Raw genomic sequence first — 23,801 nt, forward strand, 5'->3', positions numbered from 1 at the left:
GCTGGGAGGGTGTGGCTTGCCTTCCGGTGGCCGGACCTAACCAGGAAATGCCAGGGAGTTGTTCGACAGAGAAGCTGAGGGTGCAACTGGATTAGACACAGTAGTTCGACAGAGAAGCTGAGGGTGCAACTGGATTAGACACAGTAGTTCGACAGAGAAGCTGAGGGTGCAACTGGATTAGACACAGTAGGAAGCAGTCCTCAGGCCAACTGCATCCCACTCAGAGGGGGCCTCCAGGGCACGAGGACTCTCAGGGATGGAGGGCCTCGCCTTAGTATCCGTCTTCTCCTTCCTGGAGGAGCTGTCATCACTCTAGCACCCCTCTTCCACAAAATAGGGGTGCTCTCTCTGGGGCTTCTTTCTCTCTGGAGGTCAGGGACCCTAGAGGTCCCTCTTTTTTAGGGATCTCAGACAGAGGGCATCCCTCTAAGTTGCCTCTCACGTTTCCTCTCCTCACTCGAGTGAGGGCTGTGCGGGCCCCTCCTACCCCGACGTTGGAGGCGTTTTCTCATAAGCCCCCATCTTCTTCAGGCTCGGGGTGGCGGCCAAGTTCTAGTTCAACAATGCACCGCGCTCGGCTCAACCAGCTGCGAGAGGGCAACTCCATGGAAACCAAAACATCACAACTCCGTGGAGATATCGCGAGAAGTACGGTTGCTCCAGCTGTGCGAGAGGAGGAGCGAGGGCGGGAACAGAGAGCGAAGTGGGAGGAGCCTAGGCACTTCAGAGGTTCCCCCGCGGGAGACCTTCCCTCCCAGCGGCGCCCCCTCGTGACTGCGCTTTACATAATCGAGGCCGCGCGCGTCATAAGTGGCGTACTCCAGTCCAGACCGAATCAGAGTCGTAAGAAGCTCCGTGTTCCGCCCCTTCCTCCTTGATAGACGTCAAAATGAACCTGTGAACGGGCGCCCAGCGCCGCCGCGCCCGCCTTGGTCCGCCCGCACCCGAGGACCCGCCCGCCTGCCGCAGCCCGCAGCCTGCCGCCGCCAGGTTGTGCTTCAGACTGTCAGATAAAGCGGCGGGCCGGGCCGGTAGGGCTGTGAGCACGGCCCGGGCCGGACATGGCGGCGCTCTACGCCTGCACCAAGTGCCACCAGCGCTTCCCCTTCGAGGCGCTGTCTCAGGGGCAGCAGCTGTGCAAGGTGCGCGGGCTGGGGCGGCAGCCGGGAACTGGGACGCTGGAGGCGCGGCCCGGAGCTCCCGGTTCTGTGGGGACGCCCGGCGGGGTCCCCCGGGCAGGGCGTGGCAGGCCTGCCTAGCTGAGGAACCGCACCCGCTCCGCCGGGGGCTGGCGGGGCACGTGGGGGAGACCCGGGCCGTGTCCAGGCCCCAGCGGCCGGCGTGTCCGGGTGCTTAGCAACCGCGAGGGATTGTTCTCGAACCCCGTGAGGTCGGGGGAGGGGACAACTGGTCCCCCGCTCGCCCTCGACCAGCCGCGGCGGAGATCCCTCTTGGGCTGGCTTCCCCCCGCGCCGGGGTCTGCCGGGTTTCAGGCTTAGGGACCTCCTGCCCCGCCTGGGACAGAACTCCAGAGTTGGGTGCTGTCTGGGACGATCGTGTCGAACTCGGGCGCCTCACGAGCACTTTTCAGCCAGTCCCAGAGTCAGAGGTAGCCAGGCTTTATAATAAAGCCCCACAGTCAAACGCACGAAGCAAAAGGATGATATTTCAGCTTCTAGTTAGTGACCTTCTGCCCTCGCCGTAACCAGCTGCTGATCAGTTTTTACCCCTGAAGGTCCAAGTTCTCTTTTTTTCTTTTAAGTTGCTTCATCTTGCTTTGCCTATTTAAATGAATAGAGGTGCTGTGAAGCGACAGTTAAAAGTCACCAAGCCGGCTGGAGAGTGATGTTGAGATATCTCCAGATAATCCAGAGTTTGTGTCTCTGGTATGGCTAACTCATAATTGTGTGTCATCATTGCCTCCAATGGCCATGACTTTGTCTCTTTTTGTTTACTAGGTATGAGAGAGCTCAAAAAGTCAAATGTCTGAATGCCTTTTTGGCCTTAAAAAAATACATATTTGATTATATGTTTGTGTATTTATTTATTTATTTTAAGGGAGTTTTATATATGTAAGCAATAATGATTTTAATTCAGTGCTTTGGTTTCACAAGTGAACCTGCTCAAAAATCACAGTGGCGGAGGCAGAACTGGACTAGAATCCAGGGCTTCTCATTCCCTAGGTCTGAGGCTTATTCATACCTTTGTTTTACAATTTATGACTAGTTCCATATAAATTCTTACTTAACTCCCACATCAATGCAGGGTGGTGGTGCCAGTTTTACAGACAAAAAAAATTAGTCCCAGAAAGTTTAAGTGACTCACTTAAGCACAATGGCTATGCTTGGAATAGTACCCAGGTCTTCTGCCTCCTACTGAAGACTCTCTCCATTTCTGACTGCCTTTTAAAATTATATCCTCATTTCATATTTCAGGAATGTCGGATTGCACACCCTGTTGTGAAGTGCACCTACTGTAGGACTGAGTACCAGCAGGAGAGGTACAGTTTTCGTTGACCATGAAAGATGCTAATAGACTTTTCTTTTAAAATCTGTAATCGATTGCATTTCAATATACAGATCTGTAGTCAGTTGCATTGTAATATATAGATCTGTAATCAATTGCATTATACACAGATTCTGCCATTTCCTGTTATAACACAATGGAGGTAAAATACACATATTGTTCCCTAGTTATTCATTAATTGCTTAAATTATTAGTTACTTATTTTTCACATCCTTGATAATTTTATATTGTGGGTTTTTTTAAAATTTATTTATTTACTTATTTTTGGCTGCATCGGGTCTTCGTTGCTGTGCGCAGGCTTCTCATTGTGGTGACTTCTCTTGTTGTGGAGCACGGTCTCTGGGCACGCGGTCTTCAGTAGTTGGGGCTTGCTAGCTTCAGTAGTTGGGGCTCACAGGCTCTAGAGCGCAGGCTCAGTAGTTGTGGCCCATGGGCTTAGTTGCTTCGCGGCATGTGGGATCTTCCCGGACCAGGGATCAAACCCGTGTCCCAGGGAAGCCCTATATTATGGTTTTGACATTTTTGACACTAAGAAACCAACCCCACAACAGTAAAACATGAGCCTTGTGCTCTAGTATGTTTATATGCAGAGTTTGAAGAATTTATAAGCCAAAAGAAGATACTTTTGAAAATGTGACAATCTGATAAAGAGTTTGTTACCCCTAGTCACATTTGAAAAAACTCACTTGCCTTTACACTTGCCTTGTGTGAATCTCATTTTGAAAAGTGTGAAAAATATTTAGGTGTGAATGAACACACATCTTTGGGGGACTTTTTAATAGCAGCAAGGTGGTTTATTGGTATAGTAAGTTAAAGTTTTGGGGAACCGTGGCTGTAGGTAATATTGCCTTAAGCAGGATGGGGTCTGTTTGCCAGCTCACACATGGACCCAGAAGCCTAATTTCAGTCAGCTTCATTTCAATTCTAGGAATATTTTCCCTGACATTTCGTTATGTATATTTTCAAAGAAAAAAAAAGCTAAAAAAACTAGATAGTTGGGGCTTCCCTGGTGGCGCAGTGGTTGAGAATCTGCCTGCCAATGCATGGGACACGGGTTCGAGCCCTGGTCTGGGAAGATCCCATATGCCGTGGGGCAACTAGGCCCGTGAGCCACAATTACTGAGCCTGCGCGTCTGGAGTGTGTGCTCCGCAACAAGAGAGGCTGCGATAGTGAGAGGCCCGTGCACCGCGATGAAGAGTGGCCCCCGCTTGCCGCAACTGGAGAAAGCCCTCGCACAGAAACTAAGACCCAACACAGCCATAAATAAATAAAAATTAAAAAAAAAAAACTAGATAGTAAACACTCATCTACTCACTACTTAGCTTCCACAATTTACATTTACTATATTTGCATCTATCCATCTCTCTATCCATCAGTGTATTAATCCATCATATTTGCGATGCAGTTTAAAGTTGTGGACATCAGTGTACTCGACCCTAAACACTTCAGCACGCATATCATTAACTTAGAGTTCAATATTTGTTTATGGTTTCTAAATTTTTTTAGAGGTAAAATTTGCACACATTGAAATGCTCAAATCTTAAGTGCATCATTCGATGAGTTTTACAAACAGTATGTATCTGTGTAATGAAACACACAGCATATACTCTGGAAGGTTTATATTTTAGCTTTTACATTTAGGCCTATGATCCCTTTCAAATTTATTTCTGTGTGTAGGGTGAGATTTGAAGTTTAACCCTTAATTCACACCATACATAAAAATTAATTCAAGATGGATTATAGAAATAGGTTTTTTGCATTTTTTTTCTAAGATGTCAAGAGCATTTGTATATATTGATATATATGTCCCACTCCTTGAGTAATAAATCTAAAATAAACCCAAATGTTCAACATCACAGAATCACTGATGCTGATCCTCTTTCTAGAGGTCTCTTTCAATGTACTTCAGTTCCTGAACTGCCTTTTTTTTTTTCTTTTTGGCCACCCTGTGGCTTGTTGGATCTTAGTTCCCCACTAGGGATTGAACCCGGGCCACGGCAGTGGAAGTGCTGAGACCTAACCACTGGACCCCACTGGACCACCAGGGAAGTCCCTGAACTGCCTTTTTAAAATGGCAGAAAATTGCCCTGGGAAATATTTTGTTTGAATATCTCATTTTAATTTAATGTTTTTTACTTTGAGGTTTTTCTTTTGTCTTTTAAGTTTATAGTCACTTCGATAGGAATTGTATGGGAAAAAAATCACAAAGTAGCGATACACTGGATTTTTATGTGATTTTGTTTTTAGCCCCCAAATATTGTTTAAACTGTTCTTAAACATCAAGCATTTGTTTGTACCTCCCTTTGTGAAGGGTTAGACTTTATTTGAAGATAATTTTTTTTCCCCAAGGCAGTTTATCAGTTTAGGCATGTAGGTAATATGACTTGGATCTTCACAAGGGAAAGGGCGTGTTTATTTTTGTCAGTGCTTAGCTCTTAGAGAAATTGGAAATATTGAAAAAATATTTGGTGTTAGCATCTATTTCCCCACATTGGGGATTTTCATATACTTTTACTTACAGAGGAGAACATAGACAGAGTAAGGTCAACATGGATAGAGTCTCTGAGCTTAGATCCCAAAGACAAATACTTTACTCTTCATCTCAAATTTCTCAGCTGGTCGTCTGAATTGAGGAGAATTAATTTCTTTTCTGCTAGTCCATTTTGGTCTAACATAATATTCTTTTGAGGGTCCTTTGCATATCTGATAATTTTACTTAGTGGTACTTGGAGATGTCATAATCAGAAATAACTCACTCTCCATTTTAACCAAAGCCTCCTTGTATTTGAGCTAATAAAATTTATAACTACAGAATAATTAAAAGAGTTACTGGCCAGATACTCACCCTTCAGTTAATCAAATGTCCAAACCATATTCCACCTTGGCACTTAGTAATGAACAAATTCCTTGGACTTAAGGAAGAATCAGTTTTCAGATGTTGTAAGTAAAATGATTTTTTTCTTATAAAGCCTTGTGTCTCTTTCTTCCTTAACAGTAAAACCAATACAATATGCAAGAAATGTGCTCAGAATGTGCAGTTGTATGGAACGGTAAGTAGGGTTTCTCTGTACCTAACAGTGAGTAGTCAGGTCTCTTGGGACCTTACATTCTGTGGACTATTAATATAATTACAATATTTTTATTAGAAGACCTAGTTATGTGTAAAAATGTTCTCAGAAAAATTTATGTAGTGTTTTAGCTTTCAAACTTAGCTAATACTTAGTATTAAGGAGTTCTGTGTTTATAGTCACTGTGGCAGGATTGTGATTATAATTTTCCTTGAGAAGCTTCAGTAACCAGTATGTAAAGAGAAGGGGAATGATGAATCCTATGACGTGACCTCTTTGTTTGGTAACAGTTGACTATTCATTTTGATGAATGATTTTTTTTTCTTTCAGTGTTAGGGTTCAGCATACTGTGTCCTTGCAGGCATTCTCCCCACATGTTTATACACTGATAACGTCAAAGAGGCCTTTTCAGAAATTTGGACGCACTTGCTCATTTCTCCAAGAGCTGGTTCTGTTGAATTGGTTAGAGAAGTCCCAGCATATATGCTAATGGCTTTTTGTTATTTGTTTGTTTATTTATTTAAAAATCAATAGCCCTGTGCGGAAAAACACTTTACATGGTGTTAGGAATTGGGCTTTATTGGATCAGTGTAAAAGGAAATTTATGAAGTTGGGAATGCATGTTTACCATGACTAATGAACTATGTATAATAGAAATCATTGCTTTAAAAAATGCACTGGAAAAAAAAATGCACTGGTATTTTACAATATACTTACTTGACACTTTTTTTTTCTCTTTAAGCCCAAACCTTGTCAGTATTGCAACATAATTGCAGCATTTATTGGCAACAAATGCCAGCGCTGCACAAATTCAGAGAAGAAGTATGGACCACCATATTCTTGTGAACAGTGCAAGCAGCAGTGTGCATTTGACAGGAAAGATGATAGAAAGAAGGTAAATCTCTGTGTTTTTCTTGATATTTTTTTCTTTCAGAGAAATTAAGGTGGGCCAGTTGTGTTAAAAAGACATATAACCAACATTGATTTCTCAGTTCCTCTCCAAATTCTGTTATTGACTTTGAAGAAGATATTCAGCCTTTGTTTTCTTCATTTATCAAATGTGGACCATTGTATTCTAACATTTCGTAGGTTAGTATTTCATGAGAATTTGAATTACAGTGTTCAACATCCCTTGTAAGTGAAGTGGTGATTGGCAAAATTTTACAAAACTCTTTAAAGGAGAGATTGTGACTTAAGCAGGATATAGTCTATTACCAGTTTTACTATCTTTTGAAGTTAAAGACCACAAGAAGATGATATAGATAAACCTCTGTGTGGAATGATGGTACCTTGGTGGAATTAAAATGGTTTAGATTTGGTCTGTTTAAAACCCTCCAGTGGCTTCCACTTGCACTTAGAATGAAACCCAAAATCCTTCCATAGCCTGCAAGGTCCATACCTGACTCTCAGTCTCATCTTCCATCACACTCCCCTCCTCTTCCCTTGGTCCAGCCACACTGGCCACCTTTCAGTCCTTCAGATATGCCAGTCTCATTTCCACCTTTGTGCCGGCTGGATTTGCCTGATACACAGCCTTCTCCAGAGTGTCATAACTGGTTCCTTGTGTCAAGTCTCAGCTCAATTGCCAGCTTCTCACAGAGACCTTCTTTACTAACTCCCCTAGTCACTCTATCATAGTACCCTGTTTATTATCTTCATAGCATGTAACGTTATGAGAAATTATCTTGTTTGTTTACATGTTTGTCCACTCCCACTAGAGTATGAGCTCTTTGTCCATCTTGTTTTCATGCTGTATTACCAGCAGCCTGGCACATAGCAGGTACTCGATAAATATTTTTTGAATGAAAGAATGTAGTACAGAAACTCTCAGTGTCCAGAGATGCTTTTCAGAGATGCTTAGGCTCTCAAAAGCTGATTCGTGGTAACCAAATTCATTAATTTACAATGGGAGGAAGTAACTTTCCAGTGACCAGAATACTCCTGCCTGCCAACCAGGGCACCTCTTCCCTGAATCAAGATACTAGAGAAGCTGAATTAGTAATCAGAAGGTAACATATAATAATAGTTGGAGCACAAGCTTTTTAGTCCCATAGAGCGGGGTTCCAGCCCACTTCTGGCTTAGCTGAATGATCCTGGGCAAATTATTTACTCCTGTTGTGCATCAGTTTTGTCATCTTTACTGTGGGAATAACAGTAGCTACTTCACAAGGGCATAGGGAGATTTAATTGAGATAGGTATATAAAACAATTTTGAGCCTAGCATATACTATACTTCATTAAATGGTACCTATATTATTATTAATTGGATTACACTAGAATTCATTGTTTCTACTTTCTAGTTACAATCCTATCATAAGAGTTTGCGTATTTGTAGGCATCCTCAATCACCTATTTATAAACTTTAGGAGGACCAAGCTTAGGGATTGAGGGTGGATGATCTGGACTCAGAGTGCCTGGGTTGAAATCTTTGTCTGTCACTTACTTGTTGTGTGACTTTGGGTGAGTTAATCTATCAGTGCCTCAGTTTCCTCATCCGTAAATGAGGCTGATCAGACCTCATCGTTGTTATGAAGGTCAAGTGTAAACCCCTTCAGAAGGAATCTGGCACATGATAAGTACTCAGTGTTATCTATGATTATTTCTTTATGATAGTTTAATTCTGAGAGGGTGATTTTATATTTTTAAAGTTTATTTGTGAAGGAGAGATCTGAAATAAAGTGTCCTGCGGTTCAGTGAGTGATTTTCATGTTTAATGCTGGCTCTCTTTCAGTGCAGTTGCTTTGTTTTCAAACCCTTCTTCAGTGAAAGCTCTTTCCTGGGCAAGGTCTCCTAGAGTTTTTTTGTTTTTTTGTGTTTTTTTTTGGCTGCATTGGATCTTCGTTGCTGGGCGCAGGCTTTCTCTAGTTGCAGTGAGTGGGGGCTACTCTTTGTTGCAGTGCGCGGGCTTCTCATTGTGGTGGCTTCTCGTTGCAGAGCACGGGCTCTAGGTGTGCGGGCTTCAGTAGTTGTGGCACGCAGGCTCAGTAGTTGTGGCTTGCGGGCTCTAGAGCGCAGGCTCAGTAGTTGTGGCACACGGGGCTTAGTTGCCCTGTGGCATGTGGGATCTTCCCAGACCAGGGATCAAACCCGTGTCTCCTGCATTGGCAGGCGGATTCTTAACCATTGTGCCACCAGGGAAGTCCTCCTAGAGTATTTTAAAGTCAGATCTTAAGGCCATATCCCATAACCATGAAATGCAGCAAACTGAAGTTTGGTTTCAAAATTCATTTATACATTCGTTAACAAATAATTAGATGCTTATCATGTCTCAGACACTGCTCTGGGTATTGGAAATACACTGATGAACTAAGCAGAAGAGACCTTATTCTCTCAGAGCTTTTATTTATGTGTGTAAGAGATGGATGAGAACAAACAAGGAAATAAATGAACACAGATTTTAGGTGTAAGTGCTATAAGGAAATAAGGTATATGGTGGAGAGTGACTGGGGAGGCCAGTTTAGATTGGGCAATCAGGAGGACCTGCATGGAGATAAAATCTGAGCTGAAACAAGAAAGATGAGAAGGAAGCAGCCATGGGAAGCTCTGGAGGGCAAAGATCCTGGGAAGAGAAACCAGCTATGAAAAGACCCTGAGGCAAGAATGAGCTTGGCAGATGGGAAGAACAGAAAGAAGGCAGAGTGAACAGAGAATGAGATTATAAAGGCAGGCAGAGGCTACATTTAAGTCAACATAGGCTATGGTAAAAAGTTTAGATTTTATATTTTAAGGCGAGAAGAGACATAATCAGATTTACATTTAAGAAGCCCTCTTTGGCAGCTATGTGGAAATGGTTGATCTGGAGAAAAATAGCGAGATCATTTGGGTGGGTCTTGCAGTTGTGACAGGTAAGAATGGCTTTGCTTGGGTGGAAGCAGTGGAGTTGGAAAGAAGTGGATAGATTCAGACTGATGACTTGTTAATAGGTGAGGAGAATGAGGTGCAAAGAGGCTTTTGCTAACAAGATAAATACTTTAGGTAAATGATGGTCTGGCTTACCCATGTTCAAGATGGGGCAGAAGATCTAATTTAGAGGCAAGACATGAAAACTAAGATTCCATAAAATATCAGCACACTCCCTCCCCAACCTGAGTAATTGCAACCAGCTCTGCTGCCCTGCCACTTGTACCAGGCCACCCCACAAACTTAGTTTTGCAATCTGAGTGCTGTACAGAGGCACCCCAGCTTCAGAGGATTGTGGAAGCCCCATTCTGCTTTCCTAGCCCTGTGCCCTGCACCCTGGTGCAGAGCTGCTTCTGCCCAAAGTGATCAACTTTTTCTAAATCAAACAAAGTGTCATGGTAGGCCACCACCAGGGATTGGGGCCCTGGAAGCTACTTGCCCATCAGTCTTTTTCTGGAGACATTTCTTTCCATCTGAGAAAAGATATCCAGCATACCATTTTATGAGCCATTTATAAGGTATTAAAGCTAAAGTATAGGGCTTCCCTGGTGGCGCAGTGGTTAAGAATCCGCCTGCCAGTGCAGGGGACACGGGTTCGAGCCCTGGTCCGGGAAGATCCCACATGCTGCAGAGCAACTAAGCCCGTGCACCACAACTACTGAGCCTGCGAGCCACAACTACTGAGCCCATGTGCCACAACTACTGAAGCCTGCGTGCCTAGAGCCCGTGCTCCACAACAAGAGAAGCCACCGCAATAAGAAGCCCGCGCACCGCAACGAAGAGTAGCCCCCACTCACCACAACTAGAGAAAGCCCCCGCACAGCAACGAAGACCCAGTGCAGCCAAAAATAAATAAATAAATTTGAAAAAAATAAAAGAAAAAAAAAGAAAGCTAAAGTGTAAATTTTTTTTTTTTTTTTAATTTTTGGCTGTGTTGGGTCTTCGTTTCTGTGCGAGGGCTTTCTCCAGTTGCGGCGAACGGTGGCCACTCTTCATTGCGGTGCGCGGGCCTCTCACTGTCGTGGCCTCTCTTGTTGCGGAGCACAGGCTTCAGACACGCAGGCTCAGTAGTTGTGGCTCACGGGCCCAGTTGCTCCGTGGCATGTGGGATCTCCCCAGACCAGGGCTCGAACCCGTGTCCCCTGCATTGGCAGGCAGACTCTCAACCACTGCGCCACCAGGGAAGCCTAAAGTGTAAATTTTATGTTTCATCTTCTGTCTTCTCTTTTCCCTGCTGTGTTTTCCTTGATGAGCACCATAGAGATATTTGTGTCTTTTGAAATTCTTCTGGGAACTTTGCTCTGGTCTGTGTTAAGTTGAAGAAAAACAGAATAAAAAAATATATAAAATTAGCAGCTCATTTTTATTTTATTTATTTATTTAAAAAATTTAATGGCCATACCACACAGCATGTGGGATCTTAGTTCCCCACCAGGGATCAAACATGTGCCCCCTGCAGTGGAAGTGTGGAGCCTTAACCACTGGACCGCCAGGGAAGTCCCCAGCTCCTATTTTATTAAGCAATTTTTATGTACCTTGCACCATGCTTTACCTACATTATGTCACTAGATCCTTGCACCAGCCCTCTGAAGTAGGTACTATTATCCTTCATTTTATAGTTGAAGAAATTGACCCCATGAGTACCCAGCTGACTTCCGTAAGGTCACACAGCTTGTAAGTGGCAGATCTGGACTTAACCAGAGGTTCTAGCTCCTAATACCCATGTTCTCAGCCACTGCACTAGCACATTCCTTCTTCTTTATCTTTGTCTCCTCATCTTTCAGGTAGATGGGAAATTGCTATGCTGGCTGTGCACACTTTCATACAAACGGGTCCTTCAGAAGACCAAAGAGCAGAGGAAGCACCTGAGCAGTTCTTCCCGTGCCAGCCACCAGGAGAAGGAGCAGTACAGTCGACTGAGTGGTGGCAGCCATTATAACAGGTAACCCCGAGATGCATGAGATAGGACTAGAGGTGCTGGGAGGTCAGATGTAATACTCACACAATTAGCCATGGAAGATACCATTTTGTCTAAATTTTCCTATTTTCTCTCTAGTTATTAGTCTATAGAGGGAATCTCCTTTGTCGTATTTTGTAATTCATGTATCATCCAAGGGCCAGAGAGACTTCCATAAGGCATCAGGATTTTCTGACTTGGTTTCTGTTGTGTCTTAAAAGTTTGTGGAACTTACTCTACTTTAACATGTAACGTTCTCCCCTCCGTTAGAGTGGGTTATCTCCCTAGAAGATTGGACATTTCACAGTCTGAGGGATGCAGCTTTTTTATGTATATTGGCTAGGAGATTGATAGATATTCTAGGTTTGTCCTTGTGAGATCCAGTCAAAATGATGTCCTTTCATTATTGTCTTAAGCTTCGTTTCAGGGTATCTGTAGAGTTGTTAAGAGTTCTGGCTTTGGATTGAATCCTGGGTCTGCCAAGTTTTCTGTATGGGATCTTGGGCAAGTTTTTTCATCTGTGAAATGAGGGAAATAATAATATTACCTCATGGAGTTGTTGCAAAAATATATAGTATGTGCATAGTGATTAGTTTTATAACCGGCATATAGGAAGCTTCAATACATTTTAGTTATTCGTTGTTATTATTACCATTGTGATTTTCTTTGTTCATTGCTAAGTACTTTCATGAGCCAGGTTCTCTGCAAGGAATGCAGAGATAAGTAAAAGAATCACGCTGCTATCCAAGAGTATGCAGTCTGGTAGGGAAGACAGACCTGTAATCAAATCATTGCAGGATAATTCGATGGGCATCACAGTGGAAACATGTCAAAATACAGGCATAAGAGGCAGTGGTAATTAACTGCCTTGGGAGGTTAGGGAACGAAAGATCAGAGAAATGCTGGTGTTGGAGCTAGATCTTAGGATGAGTCAGAATCATCAGATAAGGAATGGGCAGAGACATTCTAGGCTGAGGGAATAGCATTTGCAAAGACATGGAGGGCATGAGACCACACGGAACTTGGGAACAGCAAGTCCTTTTATTTTGCTGGAGCTTATGATTGGGAGCTGGAAAATGGGAGGAAAAGGAATCCAGCAGACCTGGTAAGGAGCATGAACTTGATCTTAGTGATCTTAACGGGAAGCCACTGAAAGGATCTATGCAGGAGGGACCAAATCTGCATTTAAAAAAAAATTAACCCAGACTACTGGGGAGAATGCATTGGAGGAAAAAGAGGCTGGGGGCTAGTTAAGAAGCTTTGTTGGTAAGAGTCCAGATAAGAGATGTTAATAGAGAACCTCAACTGAGGCAGTGACACTGAAGAGGCAGATTCAGGAAGATACTTTAGAAGGAGATTTTTGAGTAAATTAGATAATGTGATGAACAGATAGATGGACAGGAGCTGGGTGAGTAAAGGACAATTCTCAGATTTCTTACTTGGGTGAATGGGTAGATCCTTATCTGAGAGAGACTATAGGAAGGGGGAAAAAGAAGTTCAGTTTTGGAAAGTTGAGTTTAAAGCATCAAGAAGAATTATTTAGCTCTTTTTCATGGCACCTTGGAGGTGAACGGCTGCTTCAGGATGAAGCTGAACATCTCTTTCCCAGCCACTGGCTGCCAGAAACTCACTGGAGTGGACTATGAACGCAAACTCTGTACCGTCTATGAGAAATTTATGGCCATGGAAGTTGCTGCTGATGCTCCAGATGAAGAATGGAGGGGTTACGTGGTCCAAATCAGTGGTGAGAATGACAAACAAGGGACCGTGAATCAGGGTGGCGGACCCACGGCCGCGTCTTGCTTGCTACTGAGTAAAAGCATTCCTGTTACAGGCCAAGGAGGACTGGAGAAAGAAAGTGCAGATCTGTACGGGGTTGCATTGTGGATGCCAATCTGAGTGTCCTGAATTTGGTCATTGTGAAAAAAGGGGAGAAGGATATTTCTAGATTTACTGATACAACTGTGCTGCATCGCCTGGGGCCCGAGAGCAAGAATCCGCAAACTTTTTAAGCTCTCTAAAGAAGACGATGGGGCTTCCCTGGTGGCACAGTGGTTAAGAATCTGCCTGCCAATGCAGGGGACACGGGTTCGAGCCCTGCTCTGGGAAGATCCTACATGCCATGGAGCAACTAAGCCTGTGCGCCACAACTACTGAGCCTGCGCTCCAGAGCCCGCGAGCCACAACTGCTAAAGCCCACGCGCCTAGAGCTGGTGCCCCGCAACAAGAGAAGCCACCGCAATGAGAAGCCCGCGCACCGCAAGGAAGAGTAGCCCCCGCTCTCCACAACTAGAGAAAAGCCCGCGCGCAGCAACAAAGACCCAAGGCAGCCAAAAATAAAAATAAAGAAATTTATAAAAAAATAAAGAAACAAAAAAAATAAAGAAGATGATGTCTACCATTATGTTGTGAGAAGGCCCTTAAACAAAGAAGGTAAGAAACCTAGGACTAAACCACCCAAAATTCAGTGTCTTGTTGCTCCACATGTTCTGCAACACAAACGTTGGCATATTGCTCTGAAGAAACAGCATACTAAGAAAAATAAGGAAGAGACTGCAGAATATGCTACACTTTTGGCCAAGAGAATGAAGGAGGCCAAAGAAAAATGCAAGGAACAGATTGTCAAGAGACAGAAGCTGTCCTTGGTCAAAAAGAAGACGTTCTAAAGAGTAACAAATAAATAAGATCCGACATCCAAAAAAAAAAAAAAAAGAATTATTATTTAGTGGGAGTTTAGCCTAGAAACCTTCAGAGAGGTTTGAACATGAGCCATTGGTAGCACATAAGAGTCAGTGGTAGCAGAGATTATTTTAAAATGTGGATTTCTGTGGCCCTACCCCAGAGTTTAATTCAGTAGAATCTAGGATAGAGTCCAGGAATCTGCTCTGTTTTATAAACATCTCAGATGATTCTGATGCAGGTGATCTGGGGAACATCATTTCTAACCACTAAGATAGATAGTTGTTAAAACCATGCTCTTGAATGACACGACTCAGGTTGGAGGCTGAGAACAGATTCTAGAAGCACTCAAGTAGGATGGAGTGAATATTTGAAAACCAAATATCTGATCAGGGTTAATATCCAAAATATATAAACGACTCAACAGTATGGTGTTTCCTCAAAAAATTAAAAATAAAACTATCATATGATCCAGCAATCACTCCTAGGTATATATATGAAGGAACTGAAATCAGTATCTCATATAACTTTATTCATAATACCTAAGCTATGGAAGCAACCTAAATGTCCTTTGAGGGATGAATGGCTAAAGAAAATGTGGTATATACATACAATGGAATATCCAGCCATAAAAAAAAGAAGGAAATCCTGCTATTTGCTACAACATAGATAAACCTGGAAGGCATATGCTAAGTGAAGTGAGCCAGAGAGAGAAAGACAAACACCATGTGGTATGACTTTTATGTGGAATCTTAAAAAAAATAAAGCTGATTTCATAGAAATAGAGAATAGAATAGTGGTTGCCAGGGGCAGGGGGAGAGGGAAATGGGGAGGTGTAGGTCAAAGGGTACAAACTTTATAAGAAGAAGTAGTTCTGAGGATCTAATGTGTAGCTTAGTGACGATAGTTAATAATACCATATTATATGCTTGAAAGTTGCTGAGAGTAGATCTTAAGCATTCTCATCATTAAAAAAAATAAAAGAGGGAATTCCCTGGGAGTCCAGTGGTTAGGACTCTGTGCTTCCACTGCAGAGGGCATAGGTTCAATCCCTGGTCGGGGAACTAATATCCTGCAAGCCACGTGGTGCAGCCAAAAAATAAAATAAAATAAAAGAATTAAGTATGCGAGGTGATGGGTGTATTAATTATCTTGATCTTGGTAATCATTCTATAATGTACATGTATATCAAATTGTCACCTTGTATACTTTAAATATGTACAATTATATTTGTCAGTTATTCCTCAATAAAGTCAGGGGGGAAAAAGGATGGCATGGTCAGTGGTTTCAAATATTGAAAAGAGACCAAGTAAGAAAAGGTCTGAAACATCCTTTGGGCTTGGCGACTGGACATCCATCAAAGTAAGAGGGTTGCAGACTAGTTTTAGGGGGTCAACTTATTGGGGCTAAAACTGATCTTCAGTGTTGTTGTGGGACTCAGACACCAGAAGATTCGCAGAAATAGAGTGAGGAAGAACTGGACTTGGAGTTCAAATATGTCAGCCTGGTGTCTAGTCCCAGCTTCACTGCTAACTAGCTGTATATCCCTGGGTAGGTCAGTTAACCTTGATGAGCCTCAGTTTATGCAAAATAGAAATAATCCCTTGTATATACCTCACGGTATTATAAGATGCATGTGAGACAATGAATGTGAAAGTACTTTTTAAATTGTAAGATAGATTATACTTCTGAGGTTTTATTGACTCTGTTCTCATAGTTATTAATAAAGCAGATAATATTTAATCAAGGCCAAGAATTTGGGGGAGGACTATAGAAACGAGCTACCCATGCATCCAAGACCTATGAAATCAAGACTTTGGTGGATTTTGATGATCAAGAATAATTAGCTCTTAGATCTTAGATCAAGGCCACCTGGACATTTCTGCTTGTTGTCTGTTTCACCCCGGACAGCGTGCCCCACCTGACCTCAGAATTGATAGCTTTACCCCCTTTAAGTAACAACACAGGTTCATGTGTGTTCCTTGTGTTATGCTGTATTTTTTTAAGTAAAATAAATAAAAGAAAAAAAAAGAATAATTAGCTCTTGCATAGAATGGGTACAGTATTACATTGGTCCCATTTGACAAGACTTTCATTGTGATGTTTTATTAATCTTTGATTTCTAAAGTGTGTGTATCTCTCTCTCTTTTTTTTTTTGCCACTAAAAGTCAGAAAACACTTTCTACATCTTCAATTCAAAATGAAATCCCAAAGAAAAAATCCAAGTTTGAGTCGATCACAACCAATGGAGATAGGTAAGCCAATTCAAGTGTGTGTGCATGTTTCTGTTTGAAATGCATACACAGTTCCTGAAACAGGAGTACATTTTAGGGTGTGTCATGGAGCTAGTCTATGGTTGTCAATGAACTTCTCAGGGTCGCTACACTAGCCACTTGATATCTTATAAATAAACAGTACTAATATTTGTTTATAAATCTAATCTTGTCTAGAACATATAACTGGATTTCATAGCAATTGAATTCTGCAGTCCACAAATAACTTCCTTACACGAATTCAAAGAAGTCAATAGCTAGATGCTTTTTATTGTGATCTGTGCCTGTAGCCTCCTCCAGGCAGGGCAGGAGTTAGTCTCCAGAGGCAAAGCAGACACAAGTTGGGATTTTTTTTTTTTTTTTGGCCGCACTGCACAGCTTGCGGGATCTTAGTTCCCCAACCAGGGATTGAATCCGGGCTATGGCAGTGAAAGCGCTGAGTCTTAACCACTGGACCACCAGGGAATTCCAGACAAGTTGGAATTAAGGCAGTATTGCTCAGTCTGTGAGGGATAATCCATGCTTCCTTAGCATTAACAGAGATATCCCAATGCAGATGCTGGATCAAGATAGAAGGAGATGCATTTAAATATTTTTGTTTCATTTTAAGCCCTTCTAAATGCATTTTTATTCCTCACTTTCCCCTCTCCTTCTCAGTGATGCTTCGCTTACGAGCTACTTTCTTCTCATATCCAGAGTGCCCCATCCATGTTGGTGCAGTGGGCGGCTTCTCAGCAGAGTCTTGGGGCCACCTGTTTTCCTGTTCCTCCAGGCCTGGGCATCCTGAAGTGAGACCACCTGGCACACTCTTCCCTAAAATCCTTGGAATCATCTCCATTCTGAAAACTTCCATTCTCGGTTCTCCCTCCCAGGCAGTGGTGGGTATGGGAGCAGACCAGCATATAGGCTTACCAGGGCTGAATTTTGTTTATTTAGTGGGGTACACAGCGACTATGAAGTAGGCTTTTTCATTAACTTGATTTGAGACTCTGCAAGCTGTCTTTTTAATGCTAGTATTAGTGACTTTAAACTTCTTGAATTGATCCTTCTAGAAATGCTTAATTTAGATGTTCTGGTTACGTAGGGGAAGGAACCATAAAGACCATCTTTCTGGTCAGCTTTATTGTTTGTTCTCTGAGCAGCTAGTTTGACCATTCTGAAGAAAATAAGATGTGGCACTGATTGTCCCATCACCTCTGCCAGGATGCATGATCCTGTAAAAACTACTTTTTAAAGAGTGAACCATTCTGAATGCCCTGCTTTATAAAGGCCTAAGCCAAGACCCACAGCCTTTAGAGTCATCATTTCTGTTTTGTGCTATTTGTGACGCAGGCTGTGTTTGAATGACCTGGAAAAAGCTCATTTAGTTTAACCTTTAGTTTAACCAACAGTCCTTAAAGTTTGCCTTCTATTAGCTCATTTTGTTCTTGAGATACTGCCACTATTCTTGCTGACTTTTGCTATGGATACACCAAGCCAAAGACTTAAACTTTCTGCTCAGTGTTTTATTGCATCCAGTTACCAGCAATGATTGTTTTCCTCAAGTAGGATGCCAATCCTTAACTTAGGTTGCATGGTCTTTCATAATGTCCTCTGGGAAAGATCTTTAAAAATAATTTCTTCTTTAAATGTACATGGTAATTAAAAAAAATAACTTATCCTGGGCTTCCCTGGTGGCGCAGTGGTTGAGAATCTGCCTGCCAATGCAGGGGACACGGGTTCGAGCTCTGGTCTGGGAAGATCCCACATGCCGCGGAGCAACTGGGCCCGTGAGCCACAATTACTGAGCCTGCGCGTCTGAAGCTTGTGCTCCGCAACAAGAGAGGCCGTGATAGTGAGAGGCCCACGCACTGCGATGAAGAGTGGCCCCCGCTTGCCGCAACTGGAGAAAGCCCTCGCACAGAAACGAAGACCCAACACAGCCAAAAATAAATAAATAATTAAAAAAAAAAAAAGCTTAAAAAAAAAAACTTATCCTAATAACTTGAAAATTTGGAAAAATTTTTGCTGCTGCCAAAAAAATTATTTTCATACATATACAAGTTCCATTTGAATGTTCCTGCATTAGCAATCTTAACAATCTATTCCACTTGTTTGCATTTCTGTCTTTTAAAAGTTCATATACCAGGTAAATTACATTTTTCCTTTTCTTTTTACTTTTTGTGGTTTTTTTCCTTGCTTTTCCTTCACTTTGAAAACATTCTGACAAGACTTTTTTTAACAGTCCTTTTTTTAATGTCATGCAAACCAAAAATTTTTTCCTGAGTATCCATTTTTAATTCAGTTCTATAGTAAATGTTACCAGTTTTGTTTCTTAACTATCTATTGTGACTGCCTCCCAGTTTTTAATTAATCACAATCCACTTTGCTTGTCCCACTCTTAAAATATCCATATACTTTTTTTTTTTTTAACATGTATTTTACTTGTATTTTTTACAATGTTGTATTAGTTTCTGCTGTACAGCAAAGTGAATCAGCCACACGTAATATCCATATACTTTTAAATTTATGCTTTTATTCTTTCATTTTTATCCCCTCATGTCTTCTGCAGGTTGCTCTGTAACAGTTTTCCATTGACCTTTCTATACTACCATATTCTCCTCTCTTATTTTTTTTTTTTTTGGCCGCACTGCACGGCATTTGGGATCTTAGTTTCCCAACCAGGGATGGAACCCGCGCCCCCTGCAGTGGAAGTGTGGAGTCGTAACCACTGGACCATCAGGGAAGTCCTCTTATTTATTTTTTAAATATCGAGGAATATTTGATTATTTTTTCTCTTCTTTTTCTTTATTCATTAGCCTTCCATATCATACAGAGAGAACCCATTACTTTAGGGTTTTTTTTTAAATAAAACCATTTTTCTCATGGTTTTATACTTATAAAATGCCTTAGTCTTTTTATTTTTTAGTATCCTATAAAATTCACAGCCTCCATCTCAATATTTTATAGTTTGTCGAAATTGTAACAAAAACTCTTCAATTTGAAGAAAATCCGAGTTCATTTCTAGCTTTCCTTCCCTGAGAAATGCACTTTTTGATCATATTTGTTTATTGTTCTATGGGCAATAAAATCAGTGGGTGACCTCCAGGCACACCTTGTGGTTTATTGTTTCTAAAGGACATTCTTTTCCTTTCCCTATAGTTTTATTTTATTCTCCCTCTGAAATATGCCTGAAAGATTAGACTTACTCTGTGTGGCCTTTGAGGACAGACCCAGGACTAATGGATGGGACTGATAGGGAGGCAGGTTTTGGCTCAACCTGAGGAAAGATGTTCTCTTAAGCTTTTGGAAAAGACAAGAAGCTTCCTGGAGAAACAGTGAGTTCCCTGTCTTTGGAGGTATTTAGAAGGAGACTGGATTTGATTTTCTGCCTCGGTAACCTAGCCATCTTTTTTCATTTTGATACCCAGCAGTCCTTATTAATCAGGAGTTACAGAGTTAGAGAGGTCAGGACCTAACACAGGAAAGACAACTAGTTTTGTCAACGATTTATTGCTATAGGAAGAATCCCCCCTCAAGAAGCAGGTAGAGCCAAAGCAATCTTGAGTATGAAGAACAAAGTTGGAGGTGTCACGCTTTCTGATTTCAAACTGTACTACAAAGCTGCAGTAATCAAAACAGTATGGTATTGGCACAAAAACAGACACATGGACTGATGGAACAGAATAGAGAGTCCAGAAATAAACCCACACTTATATGAGCAATTAATCTACAACAAAAGAGGCAAGAATATATAGTGGGGAAAAGACAGCCTTTTCACTAAATGGTGTTGGGAAAATTAGACAGCTACATGCAAAAGAATCAAACTGGACTACTTTCTCACACTATTTACAAAAATAACTCAAAATAGATTAAAGACTTAAATGGAAGACCTGAAAGCATTAAACTCCTAGAAGAAAACATTGACAGTATGCTCTTTGACATTGGTCTTAGCAATGTTTTTTGGATATGTATCCTCAGGCAAGGGAAACAAAAGCAAAAGTAAACAAATAAGACTACCTCAGACTAAAAAGCTTTTGCACAATGAAGGAAACTATCCATAAGATGAAAAGGCAACCCACTCAATGGGAGAAGATATTTGCAAACGATATATCCAATAAGGGGTTAATATCCAAAAATGCACAAAAAATTCATATATCTCAACATCAAAAAAGCAAACAGTTCTATTTAAAAATGGGCAGAGGGGACTTCCCTGGTGGTGAAGTGGTTAAGAATCAGCCTGGCGGGCTTCCCTGGTGGTGCAGTGGATAAGAATCTGCCTGCCAATGCAGGGGACACAGGTTCGATCCCTGGTCTGGGAAGATCCCATGTGCCGCGGAGCAGCTAAGCCTGTGTGCCACAACTACTGAGCCTGTGCTCTAGAGCCCGTGAGCCACAACTACTGAGCCTGTGTGCCACAACTACTGAAGCCCACGTGCCTAGAGCCTGTGGTCCACAACAAGAGAAGCCACCCCAATGAGAAGCCTGTGCACCTCAACAAAGAGTAGCCCCTGCTCTCCACAACTAGAGAAAGCCCATGCACAGCAATGAAGACCCAACACAACCAAAAAAAGAAAAAAAAAGAATCAGCCTGGCAATGCAGGGGACATGGGTTCAAGCCCTGGTCCAGGAAGATCCCACATGCTGCGGAGCAACTAAGCCTGTGCACCACAACTACTGAACCTGCACTCTAGAGCCCACGAGCCACAACTACTGAGCCCACGTGCCACAACTACTGAAGCCCGCCCGCCACAGAGCCCATGCTCCACAACAAGAAAAGCCACCGCAATGAGAAGCCCACGCACCGCAACTAAGAGTAGCCCCCGCTTGACACACTAGAGAAAGCCTGCATGCAGCAACGAAGACCCAATGCAGCCAAAAATAAATAAATAAATAAACAAACAAACAAATAAATAAATAAAGTTTATCCCCCCCCCCAAAAAAAAAAATGGGCAGAGGGCCTGAATAGACATTTTTCCAAAGAAGACATACAGGTGGCCTACAGTCACATGAAAAAATGTTCAACATCACTAATCATCAGGGAAATGCAAATCAAAACCACGATGAGATACCGCCTCACACCTGTCAGAATGACTATCAGAAAGACAACAAACAACAAGATGAGGATGTGGAGAAAATAGAACCCTTATGCACTGTTGGTGGGATTGTAAGTTGGTGCAGCCACTAGTATGGAGGTTCCTCAAAAAATTAAAAATAGTACTGCCATATGATCCAGCAATTTCACTTCTAGGTATTTATCCAAAGAAAACAAAAATACTAATTCAAAAAGATATATACACCCCAACGTTCATTGTAGCATTAGTTACAATAGCCAAGATAATGAACACAACCTAAGTGGCCATTGATAGACAAATGGATAAAGAAGCTATGATGTGTGTGTGTGTGTGTACACATACACACACACACACACACACACACGCACACACTGGAATATTACTCATCCATAAAAAATGAAATCTTGCTGTTTGCAACAATATGGATGGATCTAGAGGGTATTATGCTAAATGAAATAAGTTGGAGAAAGACCAATACTGCATGATCTCATGTATCTGTGAATCTAAAAAACAAAACAAAGCAAAATGAAAACATGCTCGTAGGTACAGAGAACAAACAGGTAGTTGTCAGAAGGGTGGGGGTGGAGGATGGGCAAAATAGGTTGAAGGAGATTAAGAGGTATAGACCTCCAGTTATATAATCAGTAAGTCACGGGGATGTAATATACAGCATAAAGAATATGGTCAATAATATAATAATGTTATATGGGGACAGATGTTTACTAGACTTACGGTGATCATGATATATGCAAATGTCAAATCATTATGTATGAAACTAACATAATACTGTACGTCAACTATATTTAAGTTAAAAATAAAAGAAGCAGGTAGAGCAGAGTATTAGGAGCTGTGAGGACAAGAAGAAGTTATTTATACTAGCCCATTACTCCATTTCATTTGTTGCTCTGCTTATGGGTTTACCTAGATTCTGTTGGGTTGAGGGAAGACAGTCCCTTGGTGAGCATGAAGACTGGTGGAGACAGTGATGGGTCCTTTCAATATTTTCTCCTGCATGCCTTGTTTTATTATTTTACATTTACTTTTTGTTACCCAGTAATTCTGCATGTTTATCAGTTAGAAAAGCAGTTATCCATTCTTCCTCTGACATTCTTCTCATATGCTTCGTGTAGACTGAGGGGGAATATTCTTATCAATGGAGTGTGTCTTCCCATTCTAGCCATAGAAATGTTTGACTTGGTAACTATGAGGAAGTTTGTCCAGTGGTTCACCTTGTTATTTGGAGTTTCTACCTGTGTAGAGAATTACTAGTTATTAGATGTTGTTTAAGATGTAGGAAATAACCAACAGCAAGGGGTATCTAGAGTAGTTGCTATATTGATATAGGGAGTTGGGAATCAGTATTGCAGTATCCATTAGGAAAAACAGGTTTGTGTTTTACTTTAAAGGTTGCCCTGGGAAAAGTAAAGAGCTTCCTTTGGGAAGTCTGTAGAGAAGGGCAGGAGTTGACTCTTTTGGCAGTGATTCCTTAACTTGTTTGGGTCTAAGACACCTCTGACCAGCCTAAGAAAGCTATGGATCCTCACCCTAGAAACCATCCATTGTATGTATACATAGAACTGTACATACAGTTTCAGAGCTTTACAGATTCCCTGAAACTTGTCCTGGTTAAGAGACTCTACTAAAAGGATGGAGTTCACCTGGTACTTGACGAAATGTAGTGCTCAGAGACTATTACTGGGAGGAATCTGTTGAAAACCCCAGGTTGTGGTGTGACTTTGCAGTGTGCCACCTCTTTGTTCTTTTCCTAACTAAATATCGCAGAATTCTTGATGTTGGAAGTGGCAATGAACAGGCCAGTTGTAGTGGGGCAAGTTAGCTTCTTTCCTATTAATTTCATCTTCTTTCTATCACTTTTTAAAAAGACTGCTCCTGGGGTGGAACACAGCAGCTGCACCACATCATGGGCTTTGGAGCAGAAAACAATGAGTCAGAAACTCTATGGGGAGCTTTAAAGAAAAACACATGAACTTACAATTGATAATTTATCCAGATTCTAGGGAAATTACCTAATCACAAAAAAAATTATGACTCTCACCCATAAATAACCGGAGATCTTCAATGAACCTGGAACAGAATATCCTTGGCTCTTGTGAGAAGGCATTTATTTCAGTTCTGAATGTGAGCAAAGATGCTGCAGGAATGCTGCGGGTTGTGGCTTTGGTTGGTATAGTTATCTGATGGCCACCTTGCCTGTGGAGTTTAGCAAATACTGTCAAGTCAGGTGTGTATTTTGCTTGATGCTGGGAATTCAAGTAGTTGCTCCTGCTCTTGCACTTGCAGTCAAGTGGCTACGATGTGAACTCAGGTAGAAAAAAGTTTATC

General features: G+C 41.8%; 1 protein-coding gene and 1 pseudogene across 2 annotated transcripts in view; both read left to right on the forward strand.

Moving 5' to 3' along the window:
• Window positions 1-953: 953 nt before the first annotated feature.
• FAM76A (family with sequence similarity 76 member A) overlaps window positions 954-23,801 on the forward strand; it is a 29,425-nt gene continuing 6,577 nt past the window's right edge. The window contains exons 1-6 of one of the 2 annotated variants that reach the window (XM_059916520.1): window positions 955-1,142; window positions 2,436-2,500; window positions 5,523-5,577; window positions 6,338-6,490; window positions 11,280-11,437; window positions 16,300-16,386. In XM_059916520.1, coding sequence (XP_059772503.1) covers window positions 1,062-1,142; window positions 2,436-2,500; window positions 5,523-5,577; window positions 6,338-6,490; window positions 11,280-11,437; window positions 16,300-16,386 — 599 coding nt within the window. In that variant the 5' untranslated portion in view covers window positions 955-1,061. Of the gene's footprint in view, window positions 1,143-2,435; window positions 2,501-5,522; window positions 5,578-6,337; window positions 6,491-11,279; window positions 11,438-16,299; window positions 16,387-23,801 lie in introns of both variants that reach the window. The other variant, XM_059916528.1, reaches the window with a different exon arrangement.
• Window positions 12,701-14,128, forward strand: LOC132362288 (small ribosomal subunit protein eS6-like; annotated as a pseudogene).

This window comes from Balaenoptera ricei, chromosome 1 (genome assembly GCF_028023285.1).
Source record: "Balaenoptera ricei isolate mBalRic1 chromosome 1, mBalRic1.hap2, whole genome shotgun sequence".
Taxonomy (NCBI): Eukaryota; Metazoa; Chordata; class Mammalia; order Artiodactyla; family Balaenopteridae; genus Balaenoptera; species Balaenoptera ricei.